The sequence below is a fragment of the Emys orbicularis genome, chromosome 21 (assembly GCF_028017835.1).
Source record: "Emys orbicularis isolate rEmyOrb1 chromosome 21, rEmyOrb1.hap1, whole genome shotgun sequence".
NCBI lineage: Eukaryota > Metazoa > Chordata > Testudines > Emydidae > Emys > Emys orbicularis.
Window position 1 is genome coordinate 21,276,448 of NC_088703.1, and position 21,973 is coordinate 21,298,420.

The 21,973-nt window shown below is 57.4% G+C and overlaps 1 protein-coding gene across 1 annotated transcript; it reads right to left on the reverse strand.

Moving 5' to 3' along the window:
• Positions 1 to 953: 953 nt before the first annotated feature.
• Positions 954 to 12,846, reverse strand: LOC135892940 (immunoglobulin superfamily member 1-like). The gene is made up of 7 exons (XM_065420711.1): positions 12,752 to 12,846; positions 12,360 to 12,395; positions 10,409 to 10,693; positions 7,831 to 8,121; positions 4,199 to 4,489; positions 2,885 to 3,157; positions 954 to 1,516 (listed from the first exon to the last, which is right to left on the reverse strand). Exons 1-7 carry the CDS (start codon positions 12,780 to 12,782, stop codon positions 1,512 to 1,514), a joined length of 1,212 nt encoding a protein of 403 aa, XP_065276783.1. The 5' UTR covers positions 12,783 to 12,846; the 3' UTR covers positions 954 to 1,511.
• Positions 12,847 to 21,973: the final 9,127 nt, after the last annotated feature.

Here is a 21,973-nt window from a genome sequence, read left to right on the forward strand (position 1 = left end):
ATGGTCGATGTCATAATGCTACTTCTCAGGCTCCTCTGCCTGTAGCACCACATGAGCACCGACTGCCAAGGGGAAGTTTTTGTTGGTCTCAAACTTATAAAACAAGAAGAACAGACGAGGAATGGCTCAGACGATTTGACAATAAACTGTAGGGTTTGGGGCATTATCCTGTGCAATTGTTACTGGTTCAGGGATGGAAACTGGGCCTATATAAACAATCAAGTGTCCGACCCTCTACTTAGTCTCTTTTAAGATCGAGTAAATAATTTTCAATGAATTAGTGATATGATGAATTTTGCTGCTTTCTCTCCTATAACCAAATAGAGAGAGTTTATGATTAACTTGAATGTGGAAGTTCTTCTAAAATCAGGGTGAATAAAAAGGATTTTTTTCAAAAACAAAAAAACCACAAAAGGGATTTAAGAAAAATGTCAATTGGATTATTTTCATTTAAATAAAAAACATGTTTGTTTGTTTGTTTAAAAACAAGACTATTGGGGATTAAATTTGAAATTATGACAACCCATGTTAATGCCTAAACTTGCAATAGTTTCGTCTGTGTTTGCTGCCCAGTTTTAATGGACGTCAAACCACTGAATTCGTGGAAGTCGTTGTCTGAGCACCTGGAACCAGAGTTTGTTGAAAGGGTAAAACCAGCTTTTGACAGCAGTAGCCTCTTCTGCAGGCACAGAAAGAATATTTTCTTCATTTCAGTGTATTCAGCTAATTCAGTTCAATGACACGTTCATTCAAATTTCAGATACTGACGGGGAGTTGAGAAAGCAGGAAAGCTTCTTTTCCTATTCCAATCTATGAATAAATACTACATGTGGGGGGATCAGATCTATTAGTTCTAATATCTGAGAGATACGATGACCAGAAACAATCAGTTTATGTCACTAACTGCAGATACCTCCTTACATCAGTTAGGTTCAAATGAAAAATACATTTCGATACACTTTTTTTTTATTATGTATTCAGCACATTTAAGGTAGTTTTATTTAATTAATAAACATATTGAAAATGCTGTTTCTGTGCATTTTTGAGTGCATTTGAATTTCCATCCAAACGGAGCTTGGACAAATCAGAAGTAAAAAAATCATCCTCATCTAGGAAATAAATGTATCATTTGCCATTTTCCAACATAATCAAAATGTAAAAATTAGACTGAAGAAATGTAAATTTCTCCATATAACTGCTTCAATCAATGTGCATAGATATAGTTTGCCATCATGGTTAGCAAAAGAAAAAGCACCAGATTTAGTGTAAAGACTATATTTAGTTGCAAATCAACATTTTTAATGGTTATCAACTAATGAGAATCAACCTATCATTAGGAAAATAACTAAAAAGTACAACATTAAAACCTCCTCGCCCCCCTGGTGTAACCACTGGACACCACTTCCCATCCCGAGCCGGGGAGAGAACCCAGGAGTCCTGAATCCTAGGGCAGGTAGATCGGGGTGGGAAGCAGAACTGGGGTCTCATCTGCTCTGTCTCGGGGCTGGTCCTTACCCTGCAAAGACATGAAGCAGATTTGTCCATGAGTCGACCCTGATCCCCATGTATCAGCCCTGCCCCTCTGCCCTACAGGGCAGCCGGGATGGGGGGGGCCAGGACAGAATCCCTGCCCCACACGCTCTGCCAGGGGGAGCCCTGCCCCCTCCAGCTGCTGAGCCTGGATACCCTAGAGACAGGTTCCCACCCCCGGCAGCACAGTGGCTCCTACCGAGCCCCCTGCCCCACCCCCTGCAGCCCAGCGCCCCCTAGTACTGCCCAGGGGCTTTGGGGCCAGCTCTCACTGCCAGAGGAGTGCGCCCCCTGCTGGGCCCCTGCCCCAGCCCCTGGGTTTCCTTCCCTGTCTCCCATCCAAGCTATGACCCCTTTACAGCCCGGCTTAGCAGCGGCCTTAACCCATCCCTCGCTGGGTGGGGCACTCACTTCCTCGGGTTTTCCTGTAACAGAGGAAGGCCAAGAGACGGTCCATGCCCCAGCCAGATTCCATTCACACCTGGAGTCACTGCGGAAATGGTCTGGGCGCAGTTGTCCCTATTTTAGAGGAGGAACATCCCTAGTTCTTGGGATCCTCATATGCCCATGTGTGGCCCCTGCCTCATTCACTGCATCCAGCCCCCCGAGCACAGAGCGACTCACGGGCTGGTCTCTGGTGCCCGGCACCGCCCAGCACCACAGGCCCCAAGCCGCACACATGAAGGGACTCAGCCTCCCATTCCACATAGTGGGAAACTGAGGCACAGACATAGTCACTTTCCTCAGTGAGCTCCCAGGGGAAGGTACTGTCTCTTCACTCCATGTTTATGCAGCGCCTGGCACAACAGGGCCCTGATTATGGCGGGGGACCTACATGCTCCCCCAACACAAGGGCTCCAGTGCTATTGAGGCCAGCATTTGCAGAGGTCTCTGCTAACTATGGGCATCTCGGCTTGTGGGCGCTCGGCCTGAGAACCCTGAAGATTGAGGCCCCCGCACAATGAAGGACACTTTTGAAAACCGTGGTGTGCTCCCATCACACAGTGTCCACCAAGCCACCGCTTCTCCTGCAACCCCTGCCTCATTCAGCCCGGGCCGAGGGACTGCCTGGGGCGGGTGCTGGAGAACAGAAGGGAGGGGATCACGGGATTAAATAGTGACTCACAGTTCATATAAACTGGGGACAGCATTAAAGTAGCTTCCAGCGCTGCTGTTCCCCCCGGCTGGGGAACCCCCCAGTGACTCCATACCCACTCCCCAGCCGGGCGTCCCCTCTGCAGGTTCAGTGCTCAGGGCAGAGCCTGGCTCTGAGTGTCCCATTGGCACCAAGCCCCCGTGAGGGTCTGGCTGGGGGTGAAGCTGGGAACAGGGACGCCGAGACGGGCCCCCTCACCTCTCACCACCAGCTCCACGGGGTCGCTCCACCTGACGAACGGCTCCGACCTGCTGTGATGGGAGCAGCTATAGTTCCCGCCCTGCTCCCGGCGCACGTTGTTGATGGGAAACTCAAACTCCAACTTCTCCGAATCCACGTGTGCAACATGGCGTCCCCCTTTATTCAGCACGATCCGCACGCCCTGGCCCTGCCCCCGACACCGGATGTACACAGCTTCCCCCAGGAAGACCTCCCCGCTGGGGCTGATGATGGGCTTGGGCAGAGTGGGCTCTGGGAGCAGAAGGAGACAGGCCGTGAGATGCAGACCCTGGGTGGGGAGGGGCCGACACGGCGACTGAGCCACCGGCCCCCACCCAGCACAGCTCCCCATTGAGTGCTGGGCATCCAGGGGAGTGGGGAGGGGCCCTGAAAGGCCCCCTACTTCGCAGCTTCCCCTGGAGCCAGGGATCCCCCCCTCCCTCAGACTGAAATCTCCAGCGGCTGCTGCTCCCCCCAGTAACTCCATCCCCCATGGGCTGGACCCCCCTTTCCGGGAGGTTAGCCCTGCAACCCCAGCCCCCCACTGCACAAAGCCCCGCTTCTAGTGGCAGGAGCCCTGAGTGCCCCTCGCCACCCCCTCCCCCGGCCAGAGAACCCCCGGGCCGGCCGGAACTCCAAGACTGCCCCCCACCCCCGCCACCAGAGGACCCCCGGCACAGCCCCAGTCCCGGGTCAGCCGCAGCCAGCCAACCGACCTGAGCCCCAGCCATGCCGGCCGACTGACCCCAGCCCCAGCCTGGCCAGCCCGAGCAGCCCCAGTCACGCCGGCTGGCCCGAGCGACCCCAGCCCTGCACTGGCCAGAGCAGCCCCAGCCCCCGGCTGACCAACCCCAGCCCCTGGCCGGCTGGCCAGCCGCAGCCCAGTCCCGGGTCAGCCACAGCCACCCAACCAACCTGAGCCCCAGTCATGCGATGCCAAGAGCCCCAGCGGCGCCAGCCGGCCCGGGTGACCCCAGCCCTGTGCTAGGCCAGAGCAGCCCCCAGCCCCAGGCCCCGGCCAGCCCCAGGCCCCAGCCAGCCCCAGGCCCTGGCCAGCTGGCCAACCACAGCCCAGCATCCCTCGGCAGCGGCTCCGGCCAGGGAAGCCAGAGCTTTCCCTGGCCTATTATACCCGCCACCCACGTCGTCCCCACTCCCTGTCCGGGCATCCCCTCTGCTAGGCCCAGGGCTTAGGGCAGAGCCTGGCTCTGAGCATCCAGCAGCATGGAGCCCCCCGTGAGGGACTGGCTGGGTGTGGGGCTGGGAGCGGGGACGCTGAGCCGGGCCCCTCACCTGCTACCACCAGCTGCACGGGGTCACTGGGCTCCGAGAAGACAAAGGGCTCTGATCGGGGCCGGTAGCTGCAGCTGTAGTTCCCTCCATGCTGCCGGCCCAAGGTGTGGATGCGGAACTCGGCCCCAGCCCCAGCAGGGTCCATGAGTCTCTGCGGGTTCGAGTCTCCAGCCTTGTGCAGGAAGAACCTCACATTCCCGCGCTGCCCCTGACACCGGATGGTGACGTCTGCCCCTGGGGCGGTGACCCCAGTGGGGCTCAGAGAGATGGAGGGTCTGGGTAAGCTGGGCTCTGCGCACAGGAGACAGGCTGTGAGAGCCAGACACGGGCACCCACCCAGCCCTGGGGTCCCTGGGCAGAGATTCTCTCCCAGATCCCAGAGTTCCCCCTACCCAGAATCCTGGCCCTGCGAGCTGGGCTTCCAGCCCCACAGACACCGAGCCGCGGCTCACTAGTTCTAGGGATCCTCATATGCCCATGTGTGGCCCCTGCCTCGTTCACAGCATCCAGCCCCCCGAGCACAGAGCGACTCACGGGCTGGTCTCTGGTGCAAGGCACCGCCCAGCACCACAGGCCCCGAGCCGCACACAAGAAGGGAGTCAGCTTCCCATTCTACATAGCGGGAAACTGAGGCACAGACATATTCACTTTCCTCAGTGAGTTTCCAGGGGCCGGGACTGTCTCTTCACTCTGTGTTTATGCAGCACCTGGCACAACAGGGTCCTGATCATGGCAGGGGCCCTACATGCACTCGCTACACAAGGGATCCAGCGCTATTGAGGTCTCCGCTAACTGTGGGCATCTCGGTTTGTGGGCGCTCAGCCTGAGAACCCTGAAGATTGAGGCCCCCCCACAAGGAAGGACACTTTTGAAAACCGTGGTGTGCTCCCATCACACAGAGTCTGTGGCTTTGCCAGGAGCTGGGCCAGATCTCCTGGGTCCCAGCAAAGGAAGCAGGTGCTTGGAGCGGCCAATGGAAAGGGGCGGCATGTCCGGGTCTTCGGGTGCAGGTCCCTCAGTCCCTCTCGGAGCGAAGGGCCCGCCACCAAATTGCGGCCGAAGAATGAAACGGCGCGGTTGAGCTGCCGCTGAAATGCCGCCGATCGCGGCTTTATCTTTTTTTATTTTATTTTATTTTTTTTGGTTCACCGCTTGGGGCGGCAAAAAACCTAGAGCTGGCCCTACCAGGGGAGTGGGGAGGGGCTGGCTGAGCAGCCCCTGAGCCCCAAGCCCTCTGTGCATCCCCCGAGACGGGGAGGATCTCCCTGGGAAAGGTCCCCTGCTCTGCAGCTCCCCCTGGGGACAGGGATCCCCCCTCCCTCGGACTCAAATCTCCAGTGGCTGCTGCTCCCCCCAGTGATTCCATCCCCCATGGGCGGTGGGTGGACCCCCCTTTCCGGGAGGCTAGCTCTGCAGCCCCCCCACCACCACCACCACTGCACAAGGCCCCACTTCTAGTGGCAGGAGCCCTGACTGTCCCTCGCCACCCCCTCCCCTAGCCGGAGAAACCCCGGCTGGCCAGAACCCCGAGACGGCCTGTTGTGTATTTGGTTGTCATGGTAATAGAATCTTGTGTTGCTATGGCAACTGAGTTAGATTATTAGGGGATAGCCCAGCCTGTTTGGGCTGGCTTTTGGTTAGTTCTCTGTGTAGCAATAAATGGTTGCTCCAAGGTTTACAGCTCTCTGTGTCCCAGTGATTTCTTCCTAAAACTGTTGCCCCCAAGGATATAACAACGTGGCGACGAGGGTGGGATCCGAGAGGTTCGTCGAGATGTTCCATGCATCACCAGGTCCATAACCTGGGACAATATTGGGTCAACTCGAGTTGCCTTCTTTACCTGAATAGCGGTGATGGGTGTATTCTCTACCTGTTCAAAGTAAAAGATTTCCTTCTGGGCACTATCTCGACGGTTGACTTCGCTGGCCCCCTTAAAGGAAGCATGTTCTTGGTGGTGGTAGATGCCTATTTTAAATTGCCAGAAGTCTGTCTAATGCAGAGAGTACTATCCAAAAACTGCGAGGACTCTTTAGTCGGTTCGGTCTGCCAGAACAACTTGTGAGCGACAACGGACCGCAGTTCGTCTCTCAGGAGTTTCAAAAGTTTATGAAGGCAAATGGGATACACCACATCACTTCAGCACCATATCATCCATCCACCAATGGATTAGCTGAAAGATCTGTGCAGACAATGAAATGCTTTGAAATCGGCAAGGGGACAATTATCCATTCCAAAGCGTCTGGACACCTTCTTGCTATCCTACAGAAACACACCTCATGTTGCGACCAAGGCATCCCCGGCCTTTCTAATGATGGGATGACAGCTGCACACTTGCTTTGATCTGCTGAAACCTTCTGAACCCCGACAAGTTGTGCAATGTCAGCAGCAAGATCCAGTCATCAGGTGGGCACCCAGAGCAAAAGACCGAACCTTTAGCCCAGGACAGCCGGTTTTGGCTCGAAATTATACTTCTGGGGCTAAATGGGTCCCTGCCACTGTCATCGCTCAAACGGGACCTGTTTCCTACACAGTCCGGACTGCAGAGAATCTCACCTGGCGGCGACATGTAGATCAGTTGCTGCCAGGTCATACCAGTCCTCAGGACACATCTTCAGTTGAGTTGCCTGACTTCACCATCTCCGGCGAGACACCATATCAAGAGTCACCTGTTCCTGATTTTTCCCCTCCATTACTGCTAGCAGCAGAGATACCCCTCTGCCCGGCACAAGCTGATACCCCATCCTCACCCATTCGCCCTACGAACCCTGAGCCCATTATCAGGCCCATGCCCAAGACACTTTCGAGTACAACACCACCAGAAGTCTGCCATAATCCACCTGGAGACAGAAGGCCTCTTCGTCGGCTGGATCTTTAGCTAGGGCAAACTCACGGTTACGGGGCGAAATAATCCCCGGGATATAGCCGGGAATGGAGGCAGTCTACTCTCCTTCTCTAGTTAGTGTTTGTTTTATTTTGGGGACATTCTTATTAAGGGGGGAGGAATATGTTGTGTATTTGGTTGTCGTGGTAATAGAATCTTGTGTTGCTATGGCAACTGAGTTAGATTATTAGGGGATAGCCCAGCCTGTTTGGGCTGGCTTTTGGTTAGTTCTCTGTGTAGCAATAAATGGCTGCTCCAAGGTTTACAGCTCTCTGTGTCCCAGTGATTTCTTCCTAAAACTGTTGCCCCCAAGGATATAACACAGCCCCCCATCCCCACCTCCAGAGGACCCCCGGCACAGCCCCAGTCCCAGGTCAGCCCCAGCCAGCCAACCGACTCCAGTTCCAGCCGTGCGATGCTGAGCAGCTCCAGCTGTGTTTGCCGGCCCGGGTGACCCCAGCCCTGTGCTAGGCCAGAGCAGCCCCCTGGCCAGCCAGCCCCAGGCCCCGGCCAGCTGGCCAAGCACAGCCCAACGTCCCTCAGCAGCGGCTCCAGCCAGGGAAGGCAGAGCTTTCCCTGGCCTATTATACCCGCCACCCATGTCGTCCCCGCTCCCCGACCGGGCGTCCCCTCTGCTGGGCCCAGGGCTCAGGGCAGAGCCTGGCTCTGAGTGTCCAGCAGCATGGAGCCCCCCGTGAGGGTCCAGCTGGGTGTGGGGCTGGGAGCGGGGACACCGAGCCGGGCCCCTCACCTACTACCACCACCTGCACGGGGTCGCTGGGCTGCGAGGAGACGAAGGGCTCTGATCGGTTCCGGTAGCTGCAGCTGTAGCTCCCTCCGTGCTGCCGGCCCACGGTGGGGATGCGGAACTCAGCCCCGTCCCCAGCAGGGTCCACGTGTCGCTGCGGGTTCAGGTCTCCAGCCTTGTGCAGGAAGAACCTCACGTCCCGGCGCTGCCCCTGACACCGGATGGTGACATCTGCCCCTGGGGCGGTGACCCCGGTGGGGCTCAGAGAGATGGAGGGTCTGGGTAAGCTGGGATCTGCGCACAGGAGACAGGCTGTGAGAGCCAGACCCAGGCACCCGCCCAGCCCCAGCCTCCCCCGCCTGCCCCAGCCACAGGCAGATCCAGGGGCCCCCGGGCAGAGATTCTCTCCCAGATCCCAGAGTTCCCCCCACCCAGAATCCCGGCCCTGCGAGCTGGGCTCCCAGCACACAGACACCGAGCCACGGCTCCCTAGTTCTTGGAATCTTCATATGCCCATGTGTGGCCCCTGCCCCATTCACTGCATCCAGCCCCACGAGCACAGATCGACTCACGAGCTGGTCTCTGGTGCCTGGCACCACCCAGCACCACAGGCCCCGAGCCGCACACAAGAATAGAGTTACCATATTTCCACAATCAAAAAAGAGGACACTGGGGGGGGAGGAAGCCTGCCCTAGCCCCGCCCCACCCCCATCCACTCCCTCCCACTTCCCACCCCCTGACTGCCCCCCTCAGAACCCCCAACCCCCCCACTTCTTGTCCCCTGACTGCCCCCTGCTGAGAACCCCCCACCCTAACTGCCCCCTAGGACCCTACCTGTCCCCTGACTGCCCCGACCCTTATCCACTCGCATGGGTGGCAGGGTTGTAGAAATTTTGGTGGTGCCCAGAACCCACCCCCCACACCTGCCTAAGGCTCTGGGAGGGGGGTTGGGTGGGGGGAGGAGGTCTGGGGTGCAGGTCCTGGGCTGGGGATTAGGGTGCAGGAGGGGTGCAGGGTGCAGGCTCTGGGATAAAGTTTGGGTGCTGGGTGCAGGTTCCGGGCTGGGGCAGGGAGTGGGTGTGCAGGAGGGGGTGAGGGGTGCAGGCTCTGGGATGGAGTTTGGGGGTGGGAAGTGGTGCAAAGGGAGGGGGTGCAGTCTTTGGGAGGGAGTTTGAGGGCAGGAGGGGCTGCAGGGGTGAGGGCTGTGGGTCTGAGGATGAAGGGTTCATGATGTAGGAGGGGGCTTAGGGCTGGGGCAGAGGATTAGGGTGCGGGGGGATGAGGGCTGGGGATGAGGGGTTTGGGGCGTTGGAGAGGCTCAGGGCTAGGGTGGAAGGGCAGGGTAAGGGCAGCCATTAGTGGTGGGGGGCACTAGGACCCGGGGGCAGCAGACAGCAGTTGCTGCTGGCTCTGGCAGTACAAGCAGGTAAGGGAGAGGCGGGGGGGCACACGGGGGGGGGACGCGCGGAGGGGGGGTGGCAGGTGGAGGCCGGGGACCCTTCCAACCCTCCCCCTGCTCCCTGACTGACCCCCCGGGACTCCCCTTACCATGCCCATGTCCACCTGTAGGCAAAAGACGCTGCCGGGTGGGGCTGTTTGTGTGGTTACACTGGGCTGCAGGAGCAGGGGGGGAGCAGGGGAGGGGCTCTGGCTGCTGCAGGCCAATGGGAGCGGCTCAATCAGGCCCAGACGCCCAATCAACCACGCCGCACACTGCATGGAAGGGAGGGAGTGAGGGGGAAAAAAATCCCAGACCTTTTAACCTTGTTACCAATTCCTCCCAGACGGCTATTTAGAGACGCAAAAGCCGGACATGTCCGGGGAAATACGGACAGATGGTAACCCTACACAAGAAGGCAGTCAGCCTCCCATTCTACATAGTGGGAAACTGGGGCACAGACTTAGTCACTTTCCTCACTGAGCTACCAGGGGAAGGTACTGTCTCTTCACTCTGTGTTTATGCAGTGCCTGGCACAACAGGGCCTTGATCATGGCGGGGGCCCTACATGCACCCGCAACACAAGGGATCCAGCGCTATTGAGGCCAGCGTTTGCAGAGGTCTCCGATAACTGTGGGTATCTCGGTTTGTGGGCGCTCAGTCTGAGAACCCTGAAGATTGAGGCCCCCCCACAATGAAGGACACTTTTGAAAACCGCAACATGCTCCCATCACACAGAGTCTGTGGCCGCGCCAGGAGCTGGGCCAGATCTCCTGGGTCCCAGCCCAGCGCTGTGTCCACCAAGCCACCATTTCTCCTGCAGCCCCTGCCTCATTCAGCCCGGGCCGGGGCACTGCCTGGGGCAGGGCCTGGAGAACAGAGGGGATGGGATCTCGGGATTAAATTGCGACTCACAGTTCATACAAACTGCGGACAGCGTTAAAGTCGCCTCCAGGGCTGCTGCTCCCCCGTGGCTGGGGAACCCCCCAGTGACTCTGTCCCTGCTCCCTGGCCGGGCGTCCCCTCTGCAGGGTCAGGGCTCAGGGCAGAGCCTGGCTCTGAGCGTCCCATTGGTACCGAGCCCCCGTGAGGGTCTGGCTGGGGGTGGGGCTGGGAATGGGGACGCCGAGCCGGGCCCCTCACCTCTCACCACCAGCTCCACGGGGTCGCTGAGGTACGACTCAGCAATTGGCTCCGATCTGCCGCGATAGGAGCAGCTGTAGTTCCCACCGTCCTCCCGGCTCACATTGCTGATGGGAAACACAGCCTCAAACCCGTCCGTATCCACAGGTGTGAAATTGCTTCCCTCTTTATTCAGCACGAACCGCATGCTCTGGTTCTGCCCCTGACACCAGATGCTCACGGGTCCCCCCAGGGAGACCCACCTGCTGGGACGGATGGACAAGGAGGGCTTGGGCAGAGTGGGCTCTGGGAGCAGAAGGAGACAGGCCGTGAGACGCAGACCCGACACGGCGACCCAGCCACCGGCCCCTCCCCAGCACAGCTCCTGACTGAGTACTGGGTTTCCAGGGGAGTGGGGAGGGGCTGGCTGAGCAGCCCCTGGGCCCTGAGCCCTCTGTGCATTCCCCGAGATGGGGAGTATCCCCCTGGGAAAGGTCCCCTGCTCCACAGCTTCCCCAGGGACAGGGATCCCCCCCCCAATCTCCAGTGGCTGCTTCTCCCCCCAGTGACTCCATCCCCCATAGGCGGTGTGTGTACCCCCCTTTCCAGGAGGCTAGCCCTGCAAACCCCCCGCCCCCCCACTTCACAAGGCCCCGCTTCTAGTGGCAGGAGCCCTGAGTGCCCCTTACCACCCCCTTCCCTGGCTCGAGAATCCCCGGCTGGCCAGAACCCCGAGCCAGCCCCCCAGCCCCACCTCCAGAGAACCCCCGGCACAGCCCCAGTCCCGGGTCAGCCCCAGCCAGCCAACCGACTCCAGTTCCAGCCGTGCGATGCTGAGCAGCTCCAGCTGCATTTGCCGGCCCGGGTGACCCCAGCCCTGTGCTAGGCCAGAGCAGCCCCAGCCCCCAGCCCCAGCCCCCGGCCTTCCTCTGCCCCAAATCTCCAGTGGCTGCTTCTCCCCCCTGGCTGGGGAACCCCCAAGTGACTCTGTCACCACTCCCCGGCCAGGCGTCCCCTCTGCTGGGCCCAGGGATCAGGGCAGAGCCTGGCTCTGAGCGTCCTATCAGTGCAGAGACCCCCTGTGGGTCTGGCCCCCGAGCGCCACCACCCTACTGGGGCTCACTCAGATGGTGGGTTTGGGATATTCACGCCCTGCTTTCAACAAGAGACAGGAGTTAAACAGGGGAGACACAGCCCCCTGCCCCCCACCCCAATTCAGTCCATCCGTCATTCGGCCTCTCTAGGAGTCTGTCCCCTACCAGGGTTGGCACTGGCTGCCCATGGGGTTGGGGGCAGGGGGTTCACCCAGACGTAGCTCAGGACCCAGCTGCAGGAGAGATCCCCTACCCCCCCCCCCCCACAGCCCCACCTGAGGCCAGCCAGGGAGCCTGACCAGTGGGCCCCTGCAGCTCTGCCCCCCGCCCCGGGGTTGGAAATAGAATCTGTGACTGGCAGGAATCTCACAAGACCCACCTTTCCCCAGGCCATGGGATCAGGGCTTGGGGCTGTGAGTGCAGGGGAGGGAGGTGTTGGGGTGGATCTCGGGGCAGGGGAGGATCTGGGGGTTCTCCCCCACAGCTGCACTGACCGTGAACCTTTCGGTTCCCCGAGGGGATCTAGAGCCCATGGATGGGCCCTGTTAACATTTGCATGAGCTGAAATAAATCCACGTGTCGCCCCCACCCCCGATCCTCACAGCATGGGGGCGGGGGGGTGGGGGCAGGACATTAAACTAGAGGACGGTTCCCGTCTGCTTCGTCAGACCCCACGAGCCAGATTCAGCTCTTAGTTATTCCCTAGCGGGGCTGGGACGGGGGAGGTTCACAGAAGAACGGGGCTGGGTCTGAGCTCACAGGGGGGAGTTTGGGTTGAGTTTTGGGGAAGGTTCAGGGCTCAGTTCCTCTTTTCTCCACCCCACGTATCCCCTCCCCCGTCCTTGATGTTATCGTCCTCCCCACAAACTGATACTCACCTCCCCACACCCCGCTGTGCCCGGCCAGCCAGCAGCCTGGAGAGGAGACGCTCGTTAGTGACCAGATCCCAGAGCAACTGGATCCTACACCCTAGTCTCAACCCTCACCTCCCCCCATGGGCACACCCCCTGGTCTCAGATCCCACCCCCCATGAGCACACGCCCTGGTCTCAGATCCCCCCCCATGAGCACACGCCCTGGTCTCAGATCCCCCCATGGGCACACGCCCTGGTCTCAGATCCCCCCATGGGCACACACCCTGGTCTCAGATCCCCCCCATGGGCACACGCCCTGGCCTCAGATTCTGCCCCTCCCCTCTCCCCCATGGGCACAGGCCCTGGCCTCAGATGCACCCCCCATGGGCACACGCACTGGCTTTATTCGATACTCACTGAGGAAGAGGACAGTGAGAGCAGATGCCATGATGGGGGCAGCCAGGGGCCCCTCAGCGCTGCCACCAACACCCCGAAGCCCAACTCAACCAAGCCCCAAATGAGGAACTCAGCTGGTGGCTCCAGCTACAGGAAGTGGACGATGTGTCATCTCTTCCTGCGTTCATCATATGTTGTCTCTAATCTGCAGGCGAAATCTAGAACAGCCAAAGCAAGCAGAGGTCCCTGCAAAACCCAGGAAACCCTGGGCCCCTCAGCCTGGCCAAGCATCATGCAGCTCCCAGCTTCTCTATGTCTCTGTGGGGACTCGGGAGAGGTCGCTGTGATGCAGCAGGGAGTGGGGAGTATTGACCTGGGAAGGTTGCAGGGGAGTTTTACTGGGACTGTGTGTGGGATGGGAGACTTTCCTTGAGGGAAGATACCTGAGCATGTAACATGAGAGCCCAGGATGGGGGGTTGGGGCCAAGTGACACCTTTGCCCGGGAAACTGGACAAAGGCTGGAGGAGGAACCAGGGGGAGGGGGAAGGGCCGGCGCTTCCATTTAGGCGACCTAGGCGGTCGCATAGGGCGCCAGGATTTGCGGGGGCAGCAATTCGGCAGCGAGGGGTCCTTCCGCGCTCCGGGACTTCAGCGGCAATTCTGCGGCGGGTCCTTCACTCGCTCTGGGACCCGCCGCCGAAGTGCCCCGAAGACCGGGAGCGCGGAAAGACCCCCCCCCACCGCAGAATTGCCGATGACGACCGGGAGCGCAGAAAGACCCCCACCTAGGGCGCCAAAAACCCTGGCGCCGCTCCTGGATGGAGGGGGTGTGAGACAGCTGGAGGGGGCTTCAGTTTGGAGCTGGCTGAGGAAATGGAGGGAGCCCCACGATTGATCCCGGCAATTACAGACCAGTAAGTCTAACGTCGGTACCGGGCAAATTAGTTGAAACAATAGTAAAGAATAAAATTGTCAGACACCTAGAAGAACATAAATTGTTGGGCAAAAGTCATCATGGTTTCTGTAAAGGGAAATCGTGTCTTACTAATCTATTAGAGTTCTTTGAAGGGGTCAACAAACATGTGGACAAGGGGGATCCAGTGGACATAGTGTACTTAGATTTCCAGAAAGCCTTTGACAAGGTCCCTCACCAAAGGCTCTTACGTAATTTAAGCTGTCATGAGATAAAAGGGAAGGTCCTTTCATGGATTGAGAACTGGTTAAAAGACAGTGAACAAAGGGTAGGAATAAATGGTAAATTCTCAGAATGGTGAGGAGTAACTAGTGGTGTTCCCCAAGGGTCAGTCCTAGGACCAATCCTGTTCAACTTATTCATAAATGATCTGGAGAAAGGGGTAAACAACAGTGAGGTGGCAAAGTTTGCAGATGATACTAAACTGCTCAAGATAGTTAAGACCAAAGCAGACTGTGACGAACTTCAAAAAGATCTCACAAAACTAAGTGATTGGGCAACAAAATGGCAAATGAAATTTAATGTGGATAAATATAAAGTAATGCACATTGGAAAAAGTAACCCCAACTATACATACAATATGATGGGGGCTAATTTAGCTACAACAAGTCAGGAAAAAGATCTTGGAGTCATCGTGGTTAGTTCTCTGAAGACGTCCACGCAGTGTGCAGCGGCAGTCAAAAAGGCAAACAGGATGTTAGGAATCATTAAAAAGTGGATAGAGAATAAGATGGAGAGTATCTTATTGCCCTTATATAAATCCATGGTACGCCCACATCCTGAATACTGCGTACAGATGTGGTCTCCTCATCTGAAAAAAATATACTGGCATTAGAAAAGATTCAGAGAAGGGCAACTAAAATGGTTAGGGGTTTGGAACGGGTCCCATATGAGGAGAGATTAAAGAGGCTAGGACTTTTCAGCTTGGAAAAGAGGAGACTAAGGGGGGATATGATAGAGGTATATAAAATCATGTGTGGTGTGGAGAAAGTAAATAAGGAAAAGTTATTTACTTGTTCCCATAATACAAGAACTAGAGGCCACCAAATGAAATTAATGGGCAGCAGGTTTAAAACAAATGAAAGGAAGTTCTTCACACAGCACACAGTCAACTTGTGGAACTCCTTGCCTGAGGAGGTTGTGAAGGCCAAGGCTATAACAGGGTTTAAAAGAGAACTGGATAAATTCATGGAGGTTAAGTCCATTAATAGCTATTACCCAGGATGGGTAAGGAATGGTGTCCCTAGCCTCTGTTTGTCAGAGGGTGGAGATGGATGGCAGGAGAGAGATCACTTGATCATTACCTGTTAGGTTCACTCCCTCTGGGGCACCTGGCATTGGCCACTGTGGGTAGACAGGATACTGGGCTAGATGGACCTTTGGTCTGACCCAGTACAGCCGTTCATATGTTCTTACGTTCTTATGACTGGGGTCTAAGCTCCCTGCCCCCCAGAAGGACTTGACTGAGGGGTCCAAGCTCTGTTTGGGACTGTGTTCCTGTCGTCCAATAAACCTTCCATTTTACTGGCTGGCTGAGAGTCACGGTGAATCGCAGGAAGTGGGGGGTACAGGGCCCTGACTCCCCCACACTCTGTGACAGTCACCCTCAGTGTACTCTGCAGCATTGGGGAAGGTGCATCAGGCTGGGAGCCAGGAGACCACAGGGTCTTGTTTTCAATCTTCCACTGACCACTACAGTAGAACCTCAGAGTTATGAACTGACCAATCAACCACACCCCTCATTTGGAATTGGAAGTGAGCGATCAGATGGCAGCAGAGTTAACTTTAAAAAAAAAAGCAAATACAGAACAGTTCTGTGTTAAACATAAACTGCTAAAAACATAAGGGGGAAGTTTAAAAAGAAAGATTTGCCAAGGGAAGGAAACTGTTTCTGTGCTTGTTACATTTAAATAAAGATGGTTAAAAGCAGCATTTTTCTTCGGCATAGTAAAGTTTCGAAGCTGTACTAAGTCCATGTTCAGTTGTAAACTTTTGAAAGACCAGCAATAACCTTTTGTTCAGCCTAGTGAATATTTCAGTTATGAACAACCTCCAATCCCAAGGTGTTTGTAACTCTCAGGTTCTCCTGTATTTCCATGCAGATTGACAAACAGACCGACACACACACACCCCTTTGTTCCATTCTGAGTTCAAAGCTGGCTAGTGACCCATGTAGGTAAAATTAATACGTGCTCATGCAATTAAAGGGGGCAGAGTTAAGGAAAACTTAACTGTGGCATTTCCTGGTGCTGGAGGGTTTGACTCTGCAGCCTTCCCTCTCAGCCTGCAAACCTGCCCACCTGCGACATGAGCCATGGCACCGTGTGAGGAGCGGGTGCGATGGGGGACGCCTGGGTTTGCTGCCCCTTGCACCATAGCTGAGCGGTGATGATGGGTTTTCACTGTAACACCTGGTTCTAAGGGGCTTTTCTCAGCATGTGAATTAAATAAACCAGGTTCAAAAGAAAACGTGAGGAAGAGAAATTCCATCCCAGGCCCCCAAGGGGTCACCAGCTGGGAGAGACCCAGGGACCTTCTAATGTCCCCACAGAGACCCTGCCCCCGAGCTGGGGGAGACACTGTCAGTGGTTATGTGACACACACTTGTTTATATAGACATCCCATCTCCCCTCAAATCCCCGTCCTCTCTGCAGCTGTCCTGTCTCCCCTCAAACCCCCACATCCTGCACCAACCCCAGCCCATGTCCCCCTCGTCCCTGTCCCCCCTCCAACCCTCACTACCCTCTCCCATCTCCCATCCAACACCTACCCCGTTTCTGTCTCCCCTCGAATTCCTGTCCCCACTCCCTCCCTGATCTCAGCTCATCTCCCCTCTAATCCCTTCCCCCCCGACCCTCAGCCTGTCCCCCCAAACTCCCGTGCCCGGCTGCTCTTTGCAGAGGGTCTCACAGGCCCAGAGGGCTCAGGGGGGTTGGAAACTCTCTCCCTCACCAGCGTTACACAGGCCGGGGTCCGGGGCCCATTTCAAACCGAGCCCCTGGTTCTACTCGGCTCCTAGGCAAACCCCCAGCAGCAGCCGTTCAAAGGCAAAGCTTTCGGGTTAAACCCCCGGACAAGGAATCAAACCCGGCCTGTCTATTGAAATGGGGGCTGAGTGACCGCAGCCAACAGCCGGAGTCAGACCAGCTCCAAGTCTCGCTCCTTCGGGAGTCACCGGAGCAGAGCCGCTTGTTTCCAGAACAGCCGGGCTGTGGGGCGAGGAACCGGTTCATTTCACTCGCCGGACGGACGGGCAGGGCGGCCGCTGACCCCGCTCCTAGTGTAAGCGGGGGAATGGTCCCGCTATTGTGGGGAACTTTCCTGGCTCATACACGCCCCGGTGGGATTGGCGAGTGAAAGGATCTGAGTCCTCGCTCCCACTCCCTTTACCCAGAGGCCTGCCTGACCTCGAGGGCTCCCTTTCCTCCCTCCCGTTCGGCAGAGTCCTCGTAACCCCGGCAAGGCTGGGCCCCGGATCCCTGTGGGCTCGACCCCCAGTCTTGTCGTGGTCACTTAGGACAGGGGGACACCATAAACAGCCACCTCTGCAAGGGAAAGGAAGTTCACAGTCTCTTCCTCACATGTCCCAGGCCTCCTGCCCAGGCCCTGGCCGTGCCAGGGTGATACCACAGTGTGACAATCTGTATGTCAAAGCAGCACCGTAGAGCCCCCGTATTCACCACTACCATAGAATTATGATGAGTTGGGTACAAAGTTGCCTCGTGAGGCATCATTTTAAAAGTCTTGATCTGTTGAACATTCATGTCCTGTTGCATTGTATGTGCTGTTGCGAATTATACCTATAGGTCACGCGCAGTTCGACTCTAGGCTGAGGCACATGAACAAAATCTACAACTGCAGAGTATTCAAAGATAACAGGTTTATTATGCTCGAGCGTGGTGCCCCCTTGCTAATCAGGAAGGGACCCGGAATGCAGGTTATACAAAGATTATATACCTTTTAGCAAAGCATGCTGTCCTCGTTGTGACGAAGTATGGGGTTTTCTTGTTTTCTGTGGAGTTTCAATGGTTTGCATGCGGAGGGGGTGGGACTCAGTTTCCCTGGGTGTTACTGGTTTAACGAGGTGAGGGGAGAGGGAGTTTTTTCTTGCAGAGGACCGGAGAGAGGACTTGGGGACCCAGCCGATGGCCTGGAGGATGGATACCCCAGCGACCGGTGACCTGGCGACCCAGAGGCCCAGCTGAGGAGATGCAGCCGGTTCTGGCCAGTGGGTGGACAATGGGCTGCAGAGTGAGGACCCAGTGACCTAACCAGCCGGTTCCAGCCAGAGCATAGAAGAGGGGAGAGGAGGCCCCGGTTTACGACCCTGTTTACCTGGGGAGAAGACAATGGACAGAGGCGGGGCCTGGGGCCGGTGATCTCAGATGCCCAGCTAGGAAACAGGGGGGCTCTGGGCTGGAGGAGCAGGCAGAGCCCACCTGGATGCGGGGGGGGACTGGGATGTGCTGGGCTGAGGGAGGCCAGGCCTGATGCCCTGAGAGTTTCCTGTGCTGTGTTCAATGCTCAATAAACCCTCCTGTTTTACGCTGGCTGAGAGTCGCTCCGGTCTAGAGAACAGGGTTGCATCAACCCCTTCGGGGGTGGAGGCCCGGGGGGTCCAGAGCGAGTGGACTCCCTGAGGGGGCCCACGGCGAGAGACAGGTGTGCTAAGGCTCCGAGAGGTGCGGCTCCAGGAGGTGGAGGGGCCTGACCCTGAGAGAGAGTGGACCCCCGAGAAGGGCTGTCGCACTGAAAGGGGCACCCCCCCACGGACCGCACGGGGCCAAGAGTGGGCACGATCTGTGCGTCCGTGACACTCGTGCATCGTAAGCCTTAGCCAATAAACAAGCCTTCCCCTTATCTACCACCTATCCCCGCTAGGCATGTTCCCCGTGCTGCCTAGTGTTGCAACTACCCAGGCATGCGGTTAGTTTTTTCAACGGTTGCCCTTATCTCTGTGTGTCCAGATGTCCCCCTTCCCCATTCCTGGTACGTGATGTGCTCGCCTCTAGCTAATGGCGGGCCCGAAATCCAAAATGGAGTTACATATGCTAACTTTCCTTAACAGTGCTGTCCTTGTATGGGAAGTTCTGAAGCATTGCTGTGTGTGCTACTGAAATATGTTGTGAGGTTGGGAGATGCCCACAGCCAACCTTTCAACTGCAAGAGAGGACCAGCCAGACACTGTTAATGGCTCATCAACACTCATCAAGGAAAGAATCCACTATCCCAGAGACTGTGTACAATGGAGATTGTTTCACCAATGGGGCCTCCCTGATCCCCAGGTCACAGCAAAGATCTTTCCAGCAAACTGGAAAAAAATATAAAAGGGGAAATGACATATGTCACGGAGTGTGGGGGGACACAAGGCCCTGCACCCCCGGCTTCCTGCGATTCACCATGACTCTCAGCCAGCCAGTAAAGCAGAAGGTTATTTTAGGGCAGTGTTTTTCAACCTTTTTTTGGGCAAAGGCACACTTGTTTCATGAAAAAAATCACGAGGCACACCACCGTTAGAAAATGTTAAAAAATTTAACTCTGTGCCTATATTGACTATATATAAAGTAATTCTCTTGAATAGGAATCAAATAAACACAAAGAAAGTATTTTATAATTACTTTATTATGAAATAGTAAGTAAACAGAAATATGAAAAATTATAAAATACTTTATTCAGTGCGCAACCTGGGTTTAATATTTTTTTCCCACGGCACACCAGGCAACATCTCGCGGCACACTAGTGTGCCGCGGAACAGTGGTTGAAAAACACTGTTTTAGGGTTACCATATTTCAACACTGAAAAAAGAGGACACTCCACGGGGGCCTGACCCTGCCCCAACTCCGCCCCTTCCCTACCCCCCAGCCCCGCCCCAACCCCACCCCTTCCCCAAAGTCCCTGCCCCAACTCTGCCCCCTCCTCTGAGCTCCCTGCATTCCCCCTCCTCCCTCCCGCTCTGATCTTGGTTGGGGGTTGCTAAGTGCTTCCCTGCTCCCCACTCGCCCTGCAGTCCCTGCACCCCCCCCCGCCCCTGCAGTCTCTGCACCCCCCCGCCTGCCCTGCCCCTGCACCCCCCTGCCCCTGCAGCCTCTATGCCCCTGCCTGCCCTGCTCCTCCTCGCCCTGCAGCCTCTGCACCCCCCCGCCTGCCCTGCCCCTGCACCCCCTGGCCCTGCAGCTTCTATGTCCCTGCCTGCCCTGCCCCTGCTCCCCACTCACCTTGCAGCCCCTGCACCCCCTGCCCCTGCAGCCTCTGCGCCCCCTGCCTGCCCTGCCCCTGCACCCCCCCACCCCTGCAGCCTCTGTGACCCCTGCTCCCCACTTGCCCTGCAGCCTCTGCGCCCCCCACCTGCCCTGCCCCTGCGCCCCCCTGCAGCCTCTGTGCCCCTGCTCCCGACTCGCCCCGCAGCCCCTGCACCCCCCTGCTCCTGCAGCCTCTGTGACCCCTGCTCCCCACTCGCCCTGCAGCCCCTGCACCCCCCTGCTCCTGCAGCCTCTGTGACCCCGCCTGCCCTGCTCCCCCACTCCCCCGGCAGCCTCTGCCTGCTGGGGGCTTCAGACACTCAGCAGCGCGGGTCCCTGCAGCCCCGGCCGCAGCTTCCTTCCTGCCTCCGAGCTCGTTCCCCGGCCTGTCTGTCCTCGCCGGAAACAGCTCCCGCGGCGCCGGGTTCCGAGCTGCGCGGGGCAACGGGGCCACAGGAAGGGTCCCCCCAGTGGCCGGGGGGTCCCCGCCCGTGAGGGAAGCCTGAGCCCCCCCCTCCCCCCCCCAGCATTGTACCTCGGGCAGCTGGGCTGCGCTGCGGACCCGGCGGATCGTGCTGGGCGGACCCTGGCTTATGCCTCCCTATTTCCCCGGACATGTCCGGCTCTTTGGCAATTCCCCCCGGACGGGGATTTGAGCATCAAAAAGCCGGACATGTCCGGGGAAAGCCGGACGTATGGTAACCCTAGTTATTTAGACGACAGGAACACAGTCCAAGACAGGTCTTGCAGGTACAGACAACAGGACCCCCTCAGTTAGGTCCATCTTGGGGTCCCAGGGGCACCACAGGCCCATTGGGGTGGGGGCAGAGCCCCGTCTGGGCTACCTCCATTACCAGTCAGCTCCTGAAAAACTCTCCCCCCCCCCCGCCTTTGTTCAGTCTCCCGGGCAAAGGTGTCACCTGGCCTCTAACCCCTTCCTGGGTTCTCACGTTACATGCTCAGGTATTCTCCCTCGGCCAGTCTCCCATCCCCCCATGCAGACCATCCTAGCCCCACTTCCCTGCCTTCCCAGGCCAACACTCCCCACTTAGCATTCAAAGACCACATTAAGAACAGTCCCAGTTCGTCACAACATAATCCCTGGGCTTCTCTTCCCCACAACTCAACACCTGGAGAAACATCTGGAGGACAAAGACTTTGAACTGGGGAAGGGTGGTCCCAGGCTGGGATGGAGTCCAGTCTGTGTATTGAGGATCTGTAACCTGCTTGTCCCATCTGTCAGGGGGAGACGCTGTCTGATTCAAACCCTGTTTCGTTTGTGGAACTTTGACTGTGACTATATGTTTATTTCTTAAGTAGCCAACTCTGATCTCTGCGCCTGCTCCTTATAGACACTTCAAATCTCTCCTTCTGCAGTTACTGTGGATGGCTGTGTGGGTGCGGAGCCTCTCCAAGGTTGGTAGCTTGACATCAGCATCACAGTGTCAGAGGCAGCCTAGGTTGGTGCCTTTGGAGGGCTCAGCGGCCCCACAGGCCGGGTTGCACCCTGGGGACCCCGTCACACACAGCTCAGAAACTTGCTCTGGCGGTGGCCACACCCCCTCAGGTGCTAGCAGTGGCATAGCCAGATTCTAACATCAGGGGGAGCAAGTTTCAATTTCCCCTGGTTCTCGGGGCCTTGGCACAGCTGGGGAACTTGCCTGTGGGTTTTCCATGTGAGCTCGCAGCCGGGCCGCTTCGCAGGCTCCACGGCCACCACAGTGCGAACGACCCCCAGGCGGCTCAGGCTGGTGGGACGATCCCACGTCCTCTCCGGCGTGGCTGTGTCGGAGCATGTCCCAGAGGCCACAGGCTCGGGGGGTGCTGCCCACAAGCCATGGCCCCTAGGGCGTCCCGTGTCCCGACAGCCCCAGATGCCTTGTGGGGCCCAGAGCTCTCCCCTGGGCGTCCCGTGGTGAGGACTCCCCATCCCACTGCCGTTAGCCATTGCAGACCCTGCTGCCCTTCCCTCACGCTGGGGCAGCCAGGCTGGAGTGGGTGGAGGCTTTGGGGGGGGGGGGTCACCTCAC